The 18,438-nt window shown below is 32.9% G+C and overlaps 1 protein-coding gene across 2 annotated transcripts in view; it reads right to left on the bottom strand.

Moving 5' to 3' along the window:
• Window positions 1–18,438, bottom strand: part of BCAT1 (branched chain amino acid transaminase 1) — a 104,147-nt gene that overhangs the window by 40,030 nt on the left and 45,679 nt on the right. For both annotated transcript variants that reach the window (XM_031938466.1, XM_023504472.2), the window contains exons 4-6: window positions 15,337–15,447; window positions 10,666–10,785; window positions 500–663 (exon numbers count right to left, since the gene is read on the bottom strand). In XM_031938466.1, coding sequence (XP_031794326.1) covers window positions 500–663; window positions 10,666–10,785; window positions 15,337–15,447 — 395 coding nt within the window. The remainder of the gene's footprint in view (window positions 1–499; window positions 664–10,665; window positions 10,786–15,336; window positions 15,448–18,438) is intronic.

Below are 18,438 nucleotides of genomic sequence, written 5' to 3' on the forward strand. Positions count from 1 at the left end.
GCCTTTCCTGTCTGGCACACAGTAGGTAATTAATGCTTGCTGAATCGAATTCTCAGAAAAGTCTGGCCAAAGAAGGGCTATCCTTCAGCCAGTTGGCAGTAGGTATGATTATATTCAGTGACAATGAAGACAGCATGTCAATGCAGCAGGCACCTTCCCCAGACATGACTCCTAAAATACTAGGGCCAGCTTGGAACTTCAGCCCCAAACACCAGATGGTCTCTTCTCTCAACCCATCTAATTGCTATGGCAAAATAGAACAGACATATGGCAGCAGCTAATTCAATCTCTAATTTTAGTGATTCAAAAAAGTTCTGGTATATAACATTTATAATTGTTCTTCCATACCAACAATTTGTATCATTTGTCATTTAAGCATCCTAGTCAATTTAAAACACACTGTAAACTACAGATTCTTATAAGAATGCTCATAAATCAAATAAGAATAAAATAACCAAGGATTCTCTTATATCATACAATAATATAAATTTCTTCTTACCCTCCTATTTTGTTGTCCCCAGTTCCACCCTTCCAGGATCTTACATACTTCGGATTGGCCCACAGAGATACTGGATTAAAGGTTCCACTTGAAAAATAAGGTCCCACAGGACTCAGAATTACAAAAAGTAGGGCTTTTGTTGGCTTCTTTACTCCAAGAGAAGGCTTTGATAAAAAAAAAAAAGAATACAAAAAATAGGGATTTAGCTGGGCTTCATTTAAAGATTAAGAAACAAATTTTTCAATTCTACTTTGAAAACAGGATAATGATGATAATGAAATGTTAGATTATATACAGAATTGTCGATGTTATCAACAAAGAAAGGTTTGAAGGAATAATTTTTAAACAGAGACATGAAAGTTTTTCTGTTTATAAGATTCAAAAGTAGATAGTAAGGAAAAGAAAATCTTCAAAAAGTATTCATTTTGATAACCTACCTGTTACCTATCTGTTAGTTTGAAGGTATGGGATAGGAAAATACAAACAACTTTTTATTAGGAAATACTTCTACTTAGGGCTGCTATAATTTCACATTCATATCCCTAGAAGATATGAAGATTAGGGCAATAAATGCTTAACACACTATTATATATCTACTATGGATTCCCAGACATCAGAGTTAGAATGTTCTACTAGAATTTAAGTACTAGGCAAAACAAAGATGTCTTCAAAGGAAATCACAGAGACAAGCAGGTGACACAGTAATCAATATACTATTCCATATAAAAAAGATAAAAGTAATTCCCATTACCACTGTGAAGCAATTATAAAATAACAACAAAAAAAAAACATACAAAAATCTCCAAAATAATTTTTTTAAAAAGTAATTGGGGCCGGTTACTTCCTATGGGAAAAAAGTGGGTTATTGGAAGGGTTTAAAGTTACAATAGAAAGGTTATGTCAAAATAAAAAAAAAAAAAAAACACTCAAAAAAATCCTTAGTGATGATCCAAACAACAGAAGAGCCTGGAAAATGCAAAAGAACCTTGAAGAATAGAGGCTAATTAACTGTGGTTCATGACCTATGGGCATGTGATACCTGGAGCAGACCTGGGGTCTGAGCGCTTAGATGAAAAAATAAAACAACAAATATAAACACACACACACACACACACACACACACACACACGATTGAGAACCACCCACCTACCCACCCCACTGATGAATAGTGAAACAAACTTTTTTTTCCATTTAATCTGGATTGACTTCTAGGATTAGTCTATACCAAACCTGTTTCATACCATAAGGAGTTATAATAAAAAGGAGGTAGGCAAAGTAAAATGAGATGAGATCCAATAAACTTATTTTGCTTCTTGTTAAAATGCTAAGGGAAATTCACCATCACCACCACCCCCCCAAAAAAGGAAAAAGAAAATGGACTTTCTGTGCATTTCAATTATCCATGTTTTCCCAGTTGTTCCCATTTTCACCAATAATAAAAAACTGGTTGCATGTACATATGCAGTTAGATGGATCTAGACATCATCATTTTGTGAAAAATGCTGAAAAGTTAGGTTTCCACAGTGTTGTAAGCTTTGAGGTAGGGTGGGATAGTGGGTACCACTGACCAAGAGGTTTTTCAGAACTGAGAAGTTAAGGAAGATTAGGATTCACAGAACAATTAAATGATCAATAGAAGCCTTGAGCAAACAAGAAATTGGGGGGCTAGGAAGGCACAGATGAATTCAGCCAATCAGAAAGAGTCTTGTGGTTTTAAGAAAACAACAGATTTAAGATAATAGCCCATCTATCCCAAACTAGGAGTTTGGAGTTAATGACCTGACTTAACTAAATCACTACTGTACCTGCTTAATAGGCAACCCCCCCAAGAGGAGAAGTTTTCTGCCATTTTAAACATGGGATGTATGCTGGGGGGGGGGGCAGGAGGAGAGTGGAGCATATTTTATACATATTAAGGAGAAACATGTAGTGGGCATATCAGAAAAAGTATAAGCCGGATAAACCAACCAATCCCTTCTCTGAAGGGAAGAGCCACATCACATGAGTAAGTATAAAATTTCCCTCACTTCTTTACCCAGGGCTCCCTCTTCCCAAAGAGAAGTGGGGCCCGCTTCTGGCCAGAAAGACTATTCCTTAAGATTCTTCTTTAATAAATTTTCCTTGACATCTGATTTTCAGTGATAAGAGTGTTATTTTTAACAGTTCTAGAGAACAAACTAATTTAAAATAAACAAAAACTTAACTTCAGTATGGTATTAACATAATGTCATGATATTATGAAACAACCTGAATAAATGGGGTATGTCTGGTCTGAGTGAAAATAGATGTCTAATTCCAAGAAGTCATTTGTCTTGAATTTTATCTCCAATTTTAATAAAAATTGCTAGTTGCATTAAGTATAAATCAGTTCAATGGGCTTTCATTAAGCTGTCAGTTAAACTAGAAACAAAGTATTTACTCAAAGGAGAATTTTCATGCTCAATTAAGATTTACAGAGAATGTAGAGATTCTGGACTAAGAGAAATTAAAGGATTTTATATTTGTTTCATTAATTCCCTATAGATTCAAGATTGAATCTGGGTTCAAATCCCAGCTTTGCTACTTAATTTCTCCATCACTATGAATTAAGTGACTTGCACTACCTGGCTGGGTATATCGCAAGGTGACACAGAAGATAGAGCACTGGGTCTGGAGTCAGGAAGACTTGATTTCAAATCTGGTTGAAGCCCTTTATTATCTGTACAATGCTGGACTCAAATTTTGTGTGCTTCAATTTTGTAATCTGTAAAAGGAAGTTCTAATAGCATTGACTTCTTAGAGTTGTTGTAAGGACAAAAATGAGATAATATTTGTAAAGTTCTCTGAAAACTTTAAAAAGCTTTATAAATGTTGACTACCTGGGCCTTTTATCTTTCTATATTTGTAAAATGAGAGGAGTCAAACTAGTCTCAGGACTCCTCTAGCTCTTAGACTTTGTAAGACTCAATTTACAAATTGTGACAGGAACAATTGATTTAACTATTGATTATGTAAAAATGCTATTGTGCTTTGTTGATGAAGTGTTTTGTTGACATTAAATATAAATAGATGTGGCCACTTTTCTGTATTTTAGCATATGTATTCTATATGTAATAGAATATCTGAAAAAATAAATAGAGATTACTATCACTTAGAAACATTTTCTAAAATAAACTTTGTTCCTAGTGATTAAGTACGTTGAATTTTCTTAATTAATTTGTCAGATGCTTCTGTACCATGATCTTAAAAAAAATAATGTGCACTGGATGGTAGTAGGGAGAGCACAGAAAAGATTATTTGAGTGAATAAATCTATATGTCTATACACTGAAAACCAAGCACCAGAAGCAAGCACAGCAACAACAAAAATAATAATTTATATTATATACTACTCTAAGGTTTGCAAATGAAGCAATCAATAAAAGCATTATTATTATTATTATTTTAGAAATAATAATAATAACTAATATTGATATAGTGCTTACTGTGTACCAGTACTCTGCTAAGTGCTTTAAAATCACTATTTCATTTGATTCTTACAACAATCCTTCAAAGTAAATGTTATTATTATATCCATTTCACAGAAGAAACTAGAGACAGAGATAAAGTGACATGCCCAGGGTCATATATAATAACTATCTGAGACTAGATTTGAACTCATATCTCCCTGAATATGGCCTAACATATTCTCTGTAGCACCTGAAGAAAGGGACTGAGACCCTACAAGGTAAAGTACTTTAACTATAATCATTTAGCAAGTATCAAAAACAGTATTTGAATCCAGTTCTCCTTACTTCAAGTCCAGTAATACAAATAAAAATCTAGAAAGCAAATAAGTTATTAAATAACTTCTTATAAGCAGGGAAATCAGGGCAGGGAAGAGAAAAAGAGGGGAAAGGGAGGGGGAGAGAGAATCAGTCACAAATCATGAGCCATTGTTCATCAAAGTGCTGCAGTTGATAACATCTCAAGTTATTTAACTGTTCAATCTTGTTTATGAAAAAAAATTAATTACTCTGGGGCTTCACTGAAATTGGCTATATTTATTTAGAATTTAGAAAAACTAAACCCTGAATTAAAAGGCACAACAATCAAAGGACCAAGGTCATAAAATAAACCTTTTCTTCTTCTGGTCCTTCCAAACTGAAAGTATCTTTTCTTTCTATTACAATTCTTTTCTAGTCTGTACAACTATTTGAATTCCATGAAGTTGTTGTTTCAATTACCTTGTTATACAACATTAAACAATTACCTGTGAATGGATCCAACCACTGTGAATGGATCTAACCATTATGGGCAGCAATTAGGAACTATGCTCAAAAAGTTATCAAACTGCACATACCCTTTGACCCAACAGTGTTTCTATTGGGATTATATCCCAAAGAGATGTTAAAGGAAGAAAAGGGGCCACATGTGCAAAAATGTTTGTGCAGCCCCTTTTTGTAATGACAAGAAACTGGAAACCGAGTGGATGCCCATCAGTTGGAGAATGGCTGAATAAATTATGGTATACGAATGTTACGGAATATTTTTGTTCTGTAAGAAACAACCAGCAAGATGATTTCAGAAAGACCTGGAGAGACTTACATGAATTGATGTTAAGTGAAGTGAGCAGAAGCAGGAGATCATTGTACATAGTAATACCAATATTATATGATGATCAATTCTGATGGACGGGGCTCTCTTCAACAATGAAATGATTCAAACCAGTTCCAATTGTTCAGTGATGAAGAGAGCCATCAATACTCAGAGAGAGGACTGTGGGAATTGAATATAGTTCACAACATAGCATTTTCACTCTTTTTGTTGTTGCTTGCTTGCATTTATATTGCTTCTTTTTTTTTAAACTGGGTTGATTTGATTTTTCTTGTGCAGCATAATAACTGTATAAATATGTATGCATACATTAGATTTAACATATATTTCTACCATGTTTACCATATAATGGACTACTTGCCATCTAGGGGAAGGCATGGAGGAAGGCAGGGAAAATTGGAACACAAGGTTTTGCAAGGGCTAATGTTGAAGAATTGTCCATGCATGTTTTGAAAAATAAAAAGCTTTAATTTAAAAAAAAAGAAATAGAGTATAATGGTGCAAAATTTTAAAAATGAAGGCATAATTTCTTTAAAAAATAAAAAAAATCCATTAAACAATTACAGAGCATAAAATACTATAAAGACATGGTCAGAGTCCCTATCAAAATCAAGTAAACAAAAGCTTAAATTTTGATGGTAATGGCTGGTAGGATGTAGTAAGAAGGTCAGGCTATTTTTATTTCTTTTAAAGCTATTCTGGTTAAACATTTTTTAATCTCTACAGATTGCCTTAAGGACTCAAATACATAAAGAATTTTAAGAGAAATGATTTCTCCTTCTCACTTTGGGACATAAGAAATGCCAAAAAAAGACCTTAAAATGCATGAATGATAAGAAATAGTAATAAGTCTAGAAAGGTGGACTGGCATGTGATTGTGCAGAATTTCTAATATCCAAGGGGTTTTATATTTTTCACTTGAAGAAATACAGAACTGTTGCCATAATCGCAAACCTGGTAGACTCGAGAGAATGCACTTACATAGTCCCAAGAAAACTCTTCCCCTGAATCCCTATACTAGATCCAAAGCCAGCCATACCTTATACCCCCAGAAGCAAGACTATCTGCCTTCCTACACTGACCCTGAGTTGCAGGTAACAACTTAGAAGCAAAAGGTATCGAGGACCCTGTGATAAATAGCAGTTATGTCTTAATTATTCACAACTGTATTAAAATTTCTGAAGATACAGATCTACAAAAGTGAAGGCTAAATGCAAAAGAAGAGCAAAGAAGACAAGAAAAGTAAGAGAAAGGGAAGAAATTTTCTATCAACACTATCTCATATAAACAGAAAGGGAATAGTAAAACAGAGGTTCAAGTACTAAAACTTATTACATAAAATTCACTAGAGAATGATAACAAAATGAAATAACAAGGGACAGAAAAAAACAACACAGTGAATTAGTATGGAGTAAAACAGTTTTGAAAAGTCTCCTGGGGGAAACTTCTTCAATAATTCCTCTAAACTTCTGTGAGTTGCCATGGGGAAGTTGCAAGAAGGTCCAGAATGGTTCAAAAGAAGAAATAAGATTGAAGATTTGAACAGAAATCACAGTTCTCAAAGAAGAAATTATTAGACCAAACAAGGCAGAAAAGCATTTAAGACATGCAATTAAAAAAAATCTCCAAATCAATAGATAATATGAAAAGAAAATAACAGATTTGGAACACAAAAAATTTAAATAATGAAGAACTGCCAAACTAAATAAAGGAAAACATTAAGAACAGAAGGCTACCTGAGAACCATAAAACCTGAGAAAACAGTATTAAGATAGGATAAGAAAAAAAAAGCAATAATTATAAGGGGCATTAATGTTCTTTTTTGAATTGAATAACAAAATGATGAATTCTAATAGGGTTAAGTGTAAAGTTTTGCAATTAGATTAAAAAAAATAAAATTATCAAGTATAGGATGCTCAAGTACAAGCATAGCCAGAAAGGAGTTCAAATGAAAAAGATGTTGGGGGGGAGGAGGGCAAGGTACTCAAGTAATTATTCAAACTCAAGTAATATTCTAGAAAATGGCAATATATCCAAAGAAGAATGGCTTAAGATGGTGAAAAATCTTAGAACCATGTCAGATGACAGTTGAAGGACTTCAGGATATTTAACCTCTTTAAATCTACAAGGAAAATGAAATAACGGACGGAATTTCAAATAACTAAAAAGTTGTCTGTGGAAAGATTACATAGTGTGGCCCAAAAGATTTAGAGGAGTTTTAAGTTTTAATTCTATTAAACTACTGGCTAATTCTACTAAAGCCAATATATAGGAAAGAAAGATTTTGCCTTAATGGATGAAAAATTTCCTAATAAAGTTGACCAGAAGAGGGAAAGGATTGGATGTCTCATCAGATAATGAGTTTGCCATCATTGAAGACATGTGTGCTGGAGACTACATTACACTGTGGAAGTGACTCTGTAAACAAAATTCAGAATATAAGTTTGCATTGAATAGTCTTTAGGGTCCCTTCCAATTCTAAGATTCAGTGAAAAGGGCAAGTTAGATGTTTAAATAGGTGGAGAAAAGCATAATGGAAATAGTACTGACCTTGGAGTAAAGAAAACCTGGTCAAATCTTATCTCACACAGCTATCAGGTAGGCGATTCTGGACAAATTTAACAATCTCTTAACCTTAGTTTTAATCTAATAAAATGAGAATAGTAACGCCCAACTCACAAGGGCATATTGAATGAGATAATGTATGTAAAGCATTTAGCAAATTTTAAATTAGTGTACAGTAAATCTATTATTATTATGCCTAATGAACAGTAGGCATTTAGTAAATGTTTATTGACTAGATTATGAATTATAACTATATTACAGCTAAAGTATCACTCTTAATTAAATAATATATAGTGGATATAGAGACAAAAATACATGGAAAAGGTTATGACTGCCAAAAAGGGAAAGATTCATGAGGAAAAGTAACAATTTAAGTAAAGCAATGGGATATATACATTTGTTACCCAGTTCTATAAAACTTAAAAAGTTTACAAAGCACTTTGCTCACAACAGTCCTGTGAATTAGACCAAGCAAGTATTGTTATCAACACATTACTGACTTTGAAAAATAAAAATAAGACTAATAGATGTCAAATATGTGCCATGGTCACACACCTACTAACTTCTGGGATACTTAGCTGAAGAAAAGGGAAGAGTCCAACAGTTCCTTCTTTGAGAGTTAGAAAATAAAAGAATACATGTCATCAATGCAGGATGCAGATTAGGAAGATGTGTAGACAGAAAAAAAAAGTAACTTTGTTGTCACTTATTTAAATCGAGTTGGTGGTAATAGGCTGTCTAGTCTTATACTGCAACATGAGCAACAGTAATATGCCATAGGTCTATTGTCCATTTTCATTAAAAAGTTTTCTTTTCCTTGCCTTCTTATTGGTTTTGTTACACAGTTAAATGTCTTTCAATCTTACTTGATTTATCTGACTTCTGAAAAATAAGATAAAGACTGTACTAACAGCAGATTATTTTTTTTCTTTTTTGTTTGTTTTTCTTTATTTTAAAGCTTTTTATTTTCAAAACATATGCATAAATAGTTTTCAACATTCATCTTTGCAAAACCTTCTGTTCAAAATTTTTTTCTCCTTCCCTTTCCCTTTTTCCTAGACAGCAAGTAACCCAATATAGGTTAAACATATGCAGTTCTTCTATACATATTTCCACAAATAATATGCTACACAAGAAAAATCAGATCAAAAAGGAAAAAATAAGAAAGAAAATAAAAAACAAACAAACAGTAACAAAAAGGTGAAAGTACTATGTTCCAATACACATCCAGTCCCTACAGTCCTCTCTCTGGATGTAGATGTCTCTCTTCATCACAAGATCATTGGAACTGGCCTGAATCATCTCATCGTTGAAAAGAACCATGTCCATCAGAATTAATCATTGTATAATTTTCTTGTTGCTGTGTATAGTGTTCCCCTAGTTCTATTCACTTCACTTAGCATCAGTTCATGTAAGTCTCTTCAGTTCTCTCTGAAATCATCCTGCTGAGCATTTTTTGTAGAACAATAATATTTATAACATTCATAGACCACAACTTATTCAGCCGCTTTCCAGCTGATGGATGTGCACTCAGTTTCCAGTTCCTTACCACAAAAAGGAGCTGCCAAAAATATTTTTGCACATATGGGTCATTTTCCTTTTTTTTTATGATTCCTTTAGGATTCAGGCCCAGTAGAAACACTGGTTGGTCAAAGGGTATGCATAATTTCATAGCCCTTTGGAGATAGCTTGAGAGTGCCCTCCAGAATGGCTGGATCATTTCACAACTCCACCAACAATGTATTAACATCCCAGTTTTCCCACATTGCCTCCAACTTTCATCATTGTCTTTTCCTGTCATCTTAGCCAATCTGAGAGGTATGTAGTAGTATTTCAGAGTCTTGATTTGCATTTCTTTGATCAATAGTGATTTAAAGCATTTTTTTCACATGACTAGAAATTCTTTCTTCACTTGAATTTTCTTCATTCAAAAATCATCTGTTCATATCCTTTGCAGGTCATTAATTTTCAATGCATCTGACAAGTTTTAATCATATTTATTTAATATGGATGTCTGGAGAGAACTACTATGAAACCATAAAAGCCTGGAGCAAGCACATGGACTTATCCTCAAATACATCTTTTTCTTTCTCCACAACTTCCCATCTTTTGTTTTAAAGTTGAGTGAACACTCCAACCTAATGTTCTGAGACTCCTAAATTTATTCATCAAATTTTTAACTGGGCCCCTCTAAATAAAATTATATTGTAAACACAGGAGCATGAAATGAATCATAATCGCATAACTAATTTTGAGTGTCTCACCACTTACACCAGCACAATATGAAAGAGCTTCTAGCAAGCAAATGCAGGATTTTTACATTGGAAGAGGGATAGGAGGTGGTGAATCAGTTACTTTTATTATAGATCTGTCTAAATAACTGTAGTATTATTCTACAAATTTAGCAAATAGTTCCAACAAATAACTAGAATTGGCCCATTTCTAGGTCTTTAAATTGCCTGAAGTGTGGATGATGCAGTAATCAGATCTAAAAGTGGAAGCAATCTTTAAGGCTATTTTTATCAACCCTCTTAGTTTTACATAGCTGCTGGAGCCAGCTAGCTCACTGGTGAATAATAAGTAGCAACACAAATTCTACTTAACTACCTCATCCACAAGGTCCCAGTTCTTTTATATTCCTTTAATTGATGCCTTTTACTGCAGGAAGTCCACAAAGAAACTGGTTGCAGTAAGTCTTACAACCTTAATTCACAGCTGACCCCATCTGACTCAGAAACTTTACTGTCTTTTCCATTCTGTTGAGCTCATATAGTCCCTAAATATGCACATTAACAACACCATGCTTTAAAAAAAATGGAATACCTGAACATCAGAGATCACAAAGGGATTTGTATATATAAGAAAAATAAATCCATTGCTACATAAATATAAAAATATCCATTAATGAGATGCTAAGGTATGAATATTTCAAATTATGAACTTGATAAGAGACAAAAGTTTGATACATGGAAGGAAATGAAGTTTATATATATTCACAAAATATACCCCCAAACACTTATGGCATACCTCAGTTCCAATAAGGGTAGGGCGCACATAGAGGCTGGCTGATGTTGAGTATGGAACCCATTCCTGATCTAATCTCACGAGTTCTTGTATACACTTTAAAAGTTCTTTCTTGTCAAATTCCTAAAAGGATAGGAAACCAAATAAGGTCACATGAAAAAAAAAAAGGTCAGAATTTAATCACAGGCATTCAGTTCAGCAAAATTTATTAAATATTTTGTATGTAGTAGGCATTGAGATAAATAGTGAAGATAAAAAGATAAAAATAACAGCACTAATAACAACAACAAAAAAAATCCCTGCCAATAAGGAGACTACACTGTACTAGAAGAAAACAATACAAATATGTATATGAAGATATATTTTTTAAAATAAACACAAAATAATTTGAGGGGATGGTTAATACCAATAACTTTGGAGGAAAATATCAGGATTGTAAGAACAATACTTCTGATTCCAGGAAATGAAATGAAGTAATAATGCCTTAGACACTTTATATAGCACTTTAAAAAAATCCTTCTTTAAAACAAAACTCCAAAAGAGACAATAAAGAATATTATCATTATTGTTTTACAGCTGTGGAACAGAAACTCAAAGAAGTAGTGTCTTAATCATTTGAAGAAGCTAGAACTCACACTCAGGAACTTCAAACTTCTAATCCATCATCCTTTTCAGGAGTTGTTCACATTTTTATGTGTCATGAACCTCTTGATATCTGGTAAATTTTATGGATGTTTTAAAGGCATAAAATAAAATTACAAAGGAAACCAATATATTGTCATGAAGTTATCAAAATACATTTTTTAAAAAAAGCTCATGGTTCTAAGTTAAGTATTTCTACCAAAATAAAAATTGGAAATTGAGAGAATGCCCATCTGTTGGGGAATGGGTCAGTAAACTGTAGAATATGTTTTTGAAGTAATATTATTGTTCTTTGGGGAAATGATGAACAAGATGCTCTCAGGAAAAAAACCTGAAAAGTCTTCCACAAACTCAAACAAAGCACATTTACTGTATTCAAAGTAATAGCAATGTTCTGGGATGACCAGCTATTCTGTATATATATATATGACTTTGCTATTCTCAATAGTACAATCATCCACAACTGCTCTGAAGGACTTATGATGAAAAGTCCTATCCCTATTCAGAGAAAGAACTGATTGTGTCTAAATTCAGATTTAAGCTTGTTTTCTCTCTTTCCCTCTCTCTCTTTCCCTTTCTTTCTGCTTAATTTTTCTTGAGAGGCTTAAATTTCATTAGGGTGGAAGATCTATGTTTTCTTTGACAACTTGGCTTGCATAGAAATGTTTTGCATAACTTTAAATGTGATTTCTTAATTGTACAGATAGGGAAGAGAAACTTGTACTCAAAAAAATGAAAAACAAATGCAAAAAATTTTGTTTTGAATATAACTGGGGGAAGATATTAAATAAATAAATAAAATAACTTCTGCCTTAGCTCAAGCTAGCTCCTAAATGAAAGTGAATAGAATTATAAAAGCCCTAAACCATAAACAATATTTTCATACTTTGAAATTCTGGCCTTAAAACCCAGCAAAAATTTACTCTTTACAGTTCACTATGGTAATGTTTTGTGCAAGCACCATGGCCTGGAATAGAACCCCCCAGCTCAGACATATGCTAATACCCTCCAGTTTCCCAGATGACAGCTGCCTTGTGGCAACTTTTGTAGAAGGGCTGTCAGCTTTTATAAGTCCTTCTTTAAAAGACCATAATTATCTCTGTGAGGTGAATAAGCCTAAGAAAGATGAATATTCTACAAAATGGAGCTTTAAGGCATTTAAAATAAAAGATAAAGCAAGAAGTAGCACATGCTAAAAATAAGTCAAATACAATTTCTGCACAGAAGGATAATCATTTATACCCTAAAATTCCATGTTATGATGACCATATCACCTTAAAGAATTAAAACTGAGGCAGGGATTTGCAATATAGCTCTCTGCTTCCACCTTGGAATGCCATATTCCACAGGCAGATTTTAGAAGGAAGATGCAAGGTTAAGAGAAACAAAACAAGTACCATCTTAAGACATAAAACTCATTAGGATTAAACAACTATCATCACAAGACATAAGAAAAAATATAGCAAACTTATTTTCTTTACTTCCATGATTCCTAATCCTTTAAATCCAAAATTAGAAGAACATACTATGATTTTACCTCTTACAACAATCTGTTCTAATTAGAGCCTGAATGTGAGCTATAATTCTGAACATGAATAGAAAATAGTATATTGACTTAGTAGGGAACTATTAGTAATTCTGATATAACAACTAATTGTTTATTGACTTAAGAAGTATCTACCTGTTATCCTACCAAAAAATTCATTAATCAGAAAATTCATCCCATCAGAAAATATGAAACTAATAAATTAAATTGTTCAATTTAAACAAAAGTATTTTATTGATCACAAACTAACACATAAATGCATTTATTTAATATTGTTAGGGTATTCCAATTTGAAGTTTTAGGGTATATTAAATGGTTTACTATTATCTTGGCATGCAAAATCTTAGTTTGTGATATATCAACTCTGATTCATTGATCAATCTAAAGAGTCTCTTTTTTTTCTAGTAACTTGTAGTACTCACCTTAGCCTATTCTGTTGGAAGATATTTCCCCCCATATAAACCAACAAGAATATTAGCAGTTTAAGGGTCAAACCTCTATTCTTTTATATCTATTGCTAACATTGTTCAAGCTCTCAGCACAATGCTTTTATCCTCACTTCTAGAAGTATCATCATAAGTTTTTACTGGTATAATGTATTTTCCACAAATATTAAATTATTTTCCCAAATAAACTAACCAAAATATCCTTTCCATGGATCTTAAACTATTTTATGGTCTCATTCTTATTAGGATACATTCTCCTCCTTTTCCCTTTTTCGGTTATTGTACACTTACTTCTCTATGTATATGTTGTTTCCATATGGTAGAATGTAAACTACTGGAAGGACAAGGACTGCTTCATTTTTGTCTTTGTTATACAAAATATCTAAAACATTTACTTATTTATTTATCGTTGATTTCATCACTATAATTCTCCCTTTTTAAACTCCCTTCACCAATTCATACTGGTAACTGCTCTGCAATATTTAGAGCTCAGAGAGTAGCCTAGACTATTGAGAGGTCAAAAGCACAAGGTTACTCTGATCATTTAATAAAAACCTAAACCTAAATGCCTGCTGAACTAAAATGAGTGGAATAATTACCTGACACATAAAAACATTTCTATAAAACATTTCTTTATTAGGTTTCTTCTATATGCCAGGCATTATGATACATGCTAAGAATTTAATACAAAAAAAGAAATAATCCCTATTCTCATGGAGCTTAGAGTTCAATGGCAACAAATTATATATCTATCTATATATAGGATAGGAATAAAGAGAATATGCATGAAGAAGTATATGATGTCAAAGGCCCCATATATGTTTACTTTCCAATTTTAGGATACTACCCAAAGCTCTTATATGGTCCTAAAGCAAAGAGTAGATGCTGCTAAAGTTTTCTTGTTTGGGTTCAAGTGCACTCCAGTTTATTCAGGAAATATACTGAGCAATGTTAATCAGGTTTATGAATACAACTTTACTTTAATAAATCTAATAAATTATAACATGAGTCCATTTCCCCCAGTTTATAGCAAAGAGAGCTTTTCATTTCTAAATGAGAAGCAGAAATCTATTACCTGAGATATTGCACCTTATAAGCTATTGCCTTAGATATATTCAAGACACCTTATAGTGAATTCAGTCAACTAATAAAGGATGACCCAGGTTCCAATATATGTGAAAGTTCACTCTAAAATTTTCTGTCTGCACAACTTAGAAAAAGCTTTAAAATAATTTAAGACTTTTAAATTTTTTATTAGTGTGAACAGCAATCAGTATCAGTAAAAGAAGTTACATTTTCTGAGCACAGTATTTTTTCAGTACTACAAACATATTTTAGAAATATTTCTTTTAGATTTATACTAATTTCTTTCTTATATAAGGATATTGTATGTTAGAGTTGGGGAAAAAAGCTTAGAGGTCATCTAATTAAATAACTTTATTTTATATATTAGTAAAAAGTATGTGTATATAAGGTTAATGAGTTATCCAAAATCAGCCATAATTATTTAGTCACTGAATTGGGAATTGAACACTCACTTTTTGGCAGCTGGCCTAGTTCTCTCTCCACATGCATTCTAATGAAACCATACATATACAAACATAAATACTAATCACTAAGAGAAAAGGACAGAATCTGTGATTTAACTAGCGTAGGGAACTGCTAAAAGAGAAAACTCTCTCCCCCAATACAAGTAACTACCTTCTCTGAAGTCTTAGCAATTTTTCTAGACTTCAAAGTATCTTAGGGAACCCAGAGGACATTTACACATTGAGCATCATTTTATTCTCCCAAACCCCTTCTTTTCATTATTGTTCTGGACTAAACTCAATATCTGCCTATCAAATCTTTCTATATCTGTGTAATACTTCAGGCTATGTAAACACTGTTTCTTTTTTAAACTATCTTTTGAAACTAATAGGAAACAAAAACTTTCACCAGTTACTTTACAGTTAAGAAAAATAGAAACCATGGGAATTTATTTCAAATAGTGTACTGGGAATTCCTAAATAAATTTTAAAAACTGCTTAACTTACATACAGGCAAAGTTACCCTTGCAGCAGATCGAAGCATCCTGTCCATGTTGAGGTCTGGTCGAAATAGACGGATTTTTTCATCCACTCCTCGGTATGCCTTCATTCCTTCAAATAACTGGAATTTAAAGACAATTGAACATCTATTACTAATGATGACTAATAAAAACAGCCCCTGACATCAAAGGATTGTCTTACCCAGGTTTCATGGTCTCTTATGTATTTAAAGTTACCTTTATCTTAAAGAAAGGACAAGTATAATCTAAGTATGTCATTGTTCAGTCATTTCAAGCATATCCTACCTCTTTATAACCCCATTTGGAATTTTCTTGGCATAGATACTGAAGTGGTTTGCCATTTCTTTCTCCAATTCATTTTACAGATGAGGAAACTGAGGTAAATAGGATGAAGTGACTTGTGTAAGATCACACAGATAGTAAGTATATGAGGCCAGAATTGAACTCAAGTCTTCCTGACTCCAGGCCAGGCACACCACTCCAGGCTCAAATGCACTAGTTTGCTGCCTGTTATGTTTGTTTATATTAGCTAAATATGGCCAATAAAAACTGATAGAGGGAAGAAGTCACTACTATAACCATCAAATTCAAGGAGCTAAATAGCCATTCTGTCATTTACCAAAGTTCTTATTTTTCCTTCCTGTCTATCAGTGTTTTCATCCCACAGATTTATAGATAGAATGCAACACTGAACTTGTACTAAGTGCCTAACACATTTCAGAACACAATGCTAGATTGTGGAATGTTAGAGAAAACCAAGTCTCTACCATTAAGGAATAGAGAGGATCATTTATCTCTACAGATAAGAAATCTGAAGCCTAGAGAATTTAAGGGACCTTTTTAGTGTCCCTTTAGCGACACTAAACAGATAATAAGAGTTTGAAGAAGGATTTGATTCAAATCATCCTAAAACAAGGTCTCGAGTTCCACCTACTATGTCATTCTAAGTCCACTGATGACTGGCCCTGATATAGTAGATAAGGTGACATAACTTGATAATTTGGCTGTTTATTAATAGTACAGATAAGGGAAAATAAGCTAAAACTGTTGGCCAAAATGAATTTTATGCTTTTCATTTATTCCTAATTCTCTCTACTTTGTTATTTATCATATACACTACTAAATCTCCCACCTCTGTGCCTCTGCACTGATTGTCCCACATCCTTGGATTTTAGTTTCTCTTAATATCTCTATTTAGTACTGTAGCTTTCAAGTCTCTATGAATAGGTTTCCATTTATACAAATGGAACCTTCAAAATAATGACATATTAGATCTTCAAATAACCATTTACTTGACACTCCAATAGAGAGAAAGGAGTACAGAGTGAGAAAAATAAAAATATGGTATATATATTTATTTATTATGAATATTATATTTTTATATATTTATATATTATCATTCATGATAGAATGTGACCCTCATCAATATGTTTACCAGTCAACCAAAAATATAGGAAAAGACATTTAATCAAACAAGATAACAAAAGAAGTGACAAGAAGATTGCTTCATGCACATGGGATACATTCTTTTACTGGTCACAGTACCATAAGGGAAGCATAAAAAGAGAAAATAGTAAACCAAGAAATATTAAGGACAAGAAACACATATACATATAAATTACACACACTTAAAAGACATATGTGAACAAAGAATATGGGCTGAAAAGTAAAATTATATGTATGATTACTAAAGACTTGGTAAAGTCCTCAGTAATATAATCACACTACTCTTAGATGCTTTTTAATGAGTACTGTGCCTTTAATATCCATTGGTTTCATCATCTCTTCTGGGCATTGATCTACTGGTGATTATTGTGATGACCGCATTTAGCACCCAAAGTATTTTAAAATCAACTGGAGTCAGGATAAGGTAAAATCCTTGATCTTTATTCTTTGAAGAGGTGAAGGGCAATGGTGATACGAAGTGAGTCCAATGGCGACCAGCAATGCCTCTGGCTTTCACACTCCAAGCACCAAATCTTCTACACAATGTCCTATACAATACATCAAACTTGCACAGAGTGGGTGGGGCCATTCTTTCTCCAAGCATATATTAATAGAGTATTGTCCAATTGCTAATTAGCCTTAAGTGCTAGAACTTCAGTGCATCTGCTCAGCTTCAGCCCATTGCAGATTACTTGGCATTTTAACTGGGTTTATAACTTCTCTTTATGAATTTCTAGATTTCATCTTTTCAGAGTTTCCTACTAACCAGCTTGCTGTGGTGTAGTGACTCAAAATATTTCCCAGAGTATGAGCAACACATTTAACTTGGGGTCTGGGAAACAGAAGCTAAGTAGGCAGAGTGCTCTCAAGCTAAAATTAAATATTTCCTTTTGTTTATCTTTTTGACCTTGGGTGATATAATTTTAAATAGATGTGTTGTGAAATCACAAAGCTTCTTTCAAGCTTCATTTTTTCTTTCTCTGGAATAAATATAGCATACATTTAAGTGATGCTTTACAATTTATTTTACATATAATGTATTTAAAAGACAGACTTAAAATAAAGAACTCTTCCAATGATGAGCAGATATTGCTGCAGGTCTGATTCACAAAAAAGCTATGAAACACTACAGTTAAAGAAAGATTCCCCACCAGCTGTAATCCAGTAGAGAAACAGCAAATAACAATGGCAACTAAAGGCAAACAAATGGCAGTTCTTCAAAGTAAACATCCCATAAGACAAAATTAGCAGTTCTATGAAGAAGCTATATGAACCAATTTAGGAGGTAAGAAATGCCCCAACTCTGAGGTTGTATTATTGGTATAAATGAAGTGTTCAGGAAAAAAAAACTGGAATTCTAGGAATCAAGTCCATTTGCATTTGGAGAGGAAAAAGAGATGGTTTTCCTCTATGTAGTCTTTTATTATTCATGTGTGTTCCAGTTAAGTCTTTGAAAGAAGACAAAGGCAAAGGTTTTAATCCAAAGAGTGCCTTGAGAGAACCATATTGTTAGTAACTGAGAGATAATGTCATAGAATTTCTCTTTTTACCATTTCCTCCCTGTATTTGTGTTGGTGATATGTTGGTGATTACCAGATTTTTATTTCCTGCTATTTTACTAAAACTGTCAATCATTTCAATTAGTT

Source organism: Sarcophilus harrisii, chromosome 5, assembly GCF_902635505.1.
Source record: "Sarcophilus harrisii chromosome 5, mSarHar1.11, whole genome shotgun sequence".
NCBI lineage: Eukaryota > Metazoa > Chordata > Mammalia > Dasyuromorphia > Dasyuridae > Sarcophilus > Sarcophilus harrisii.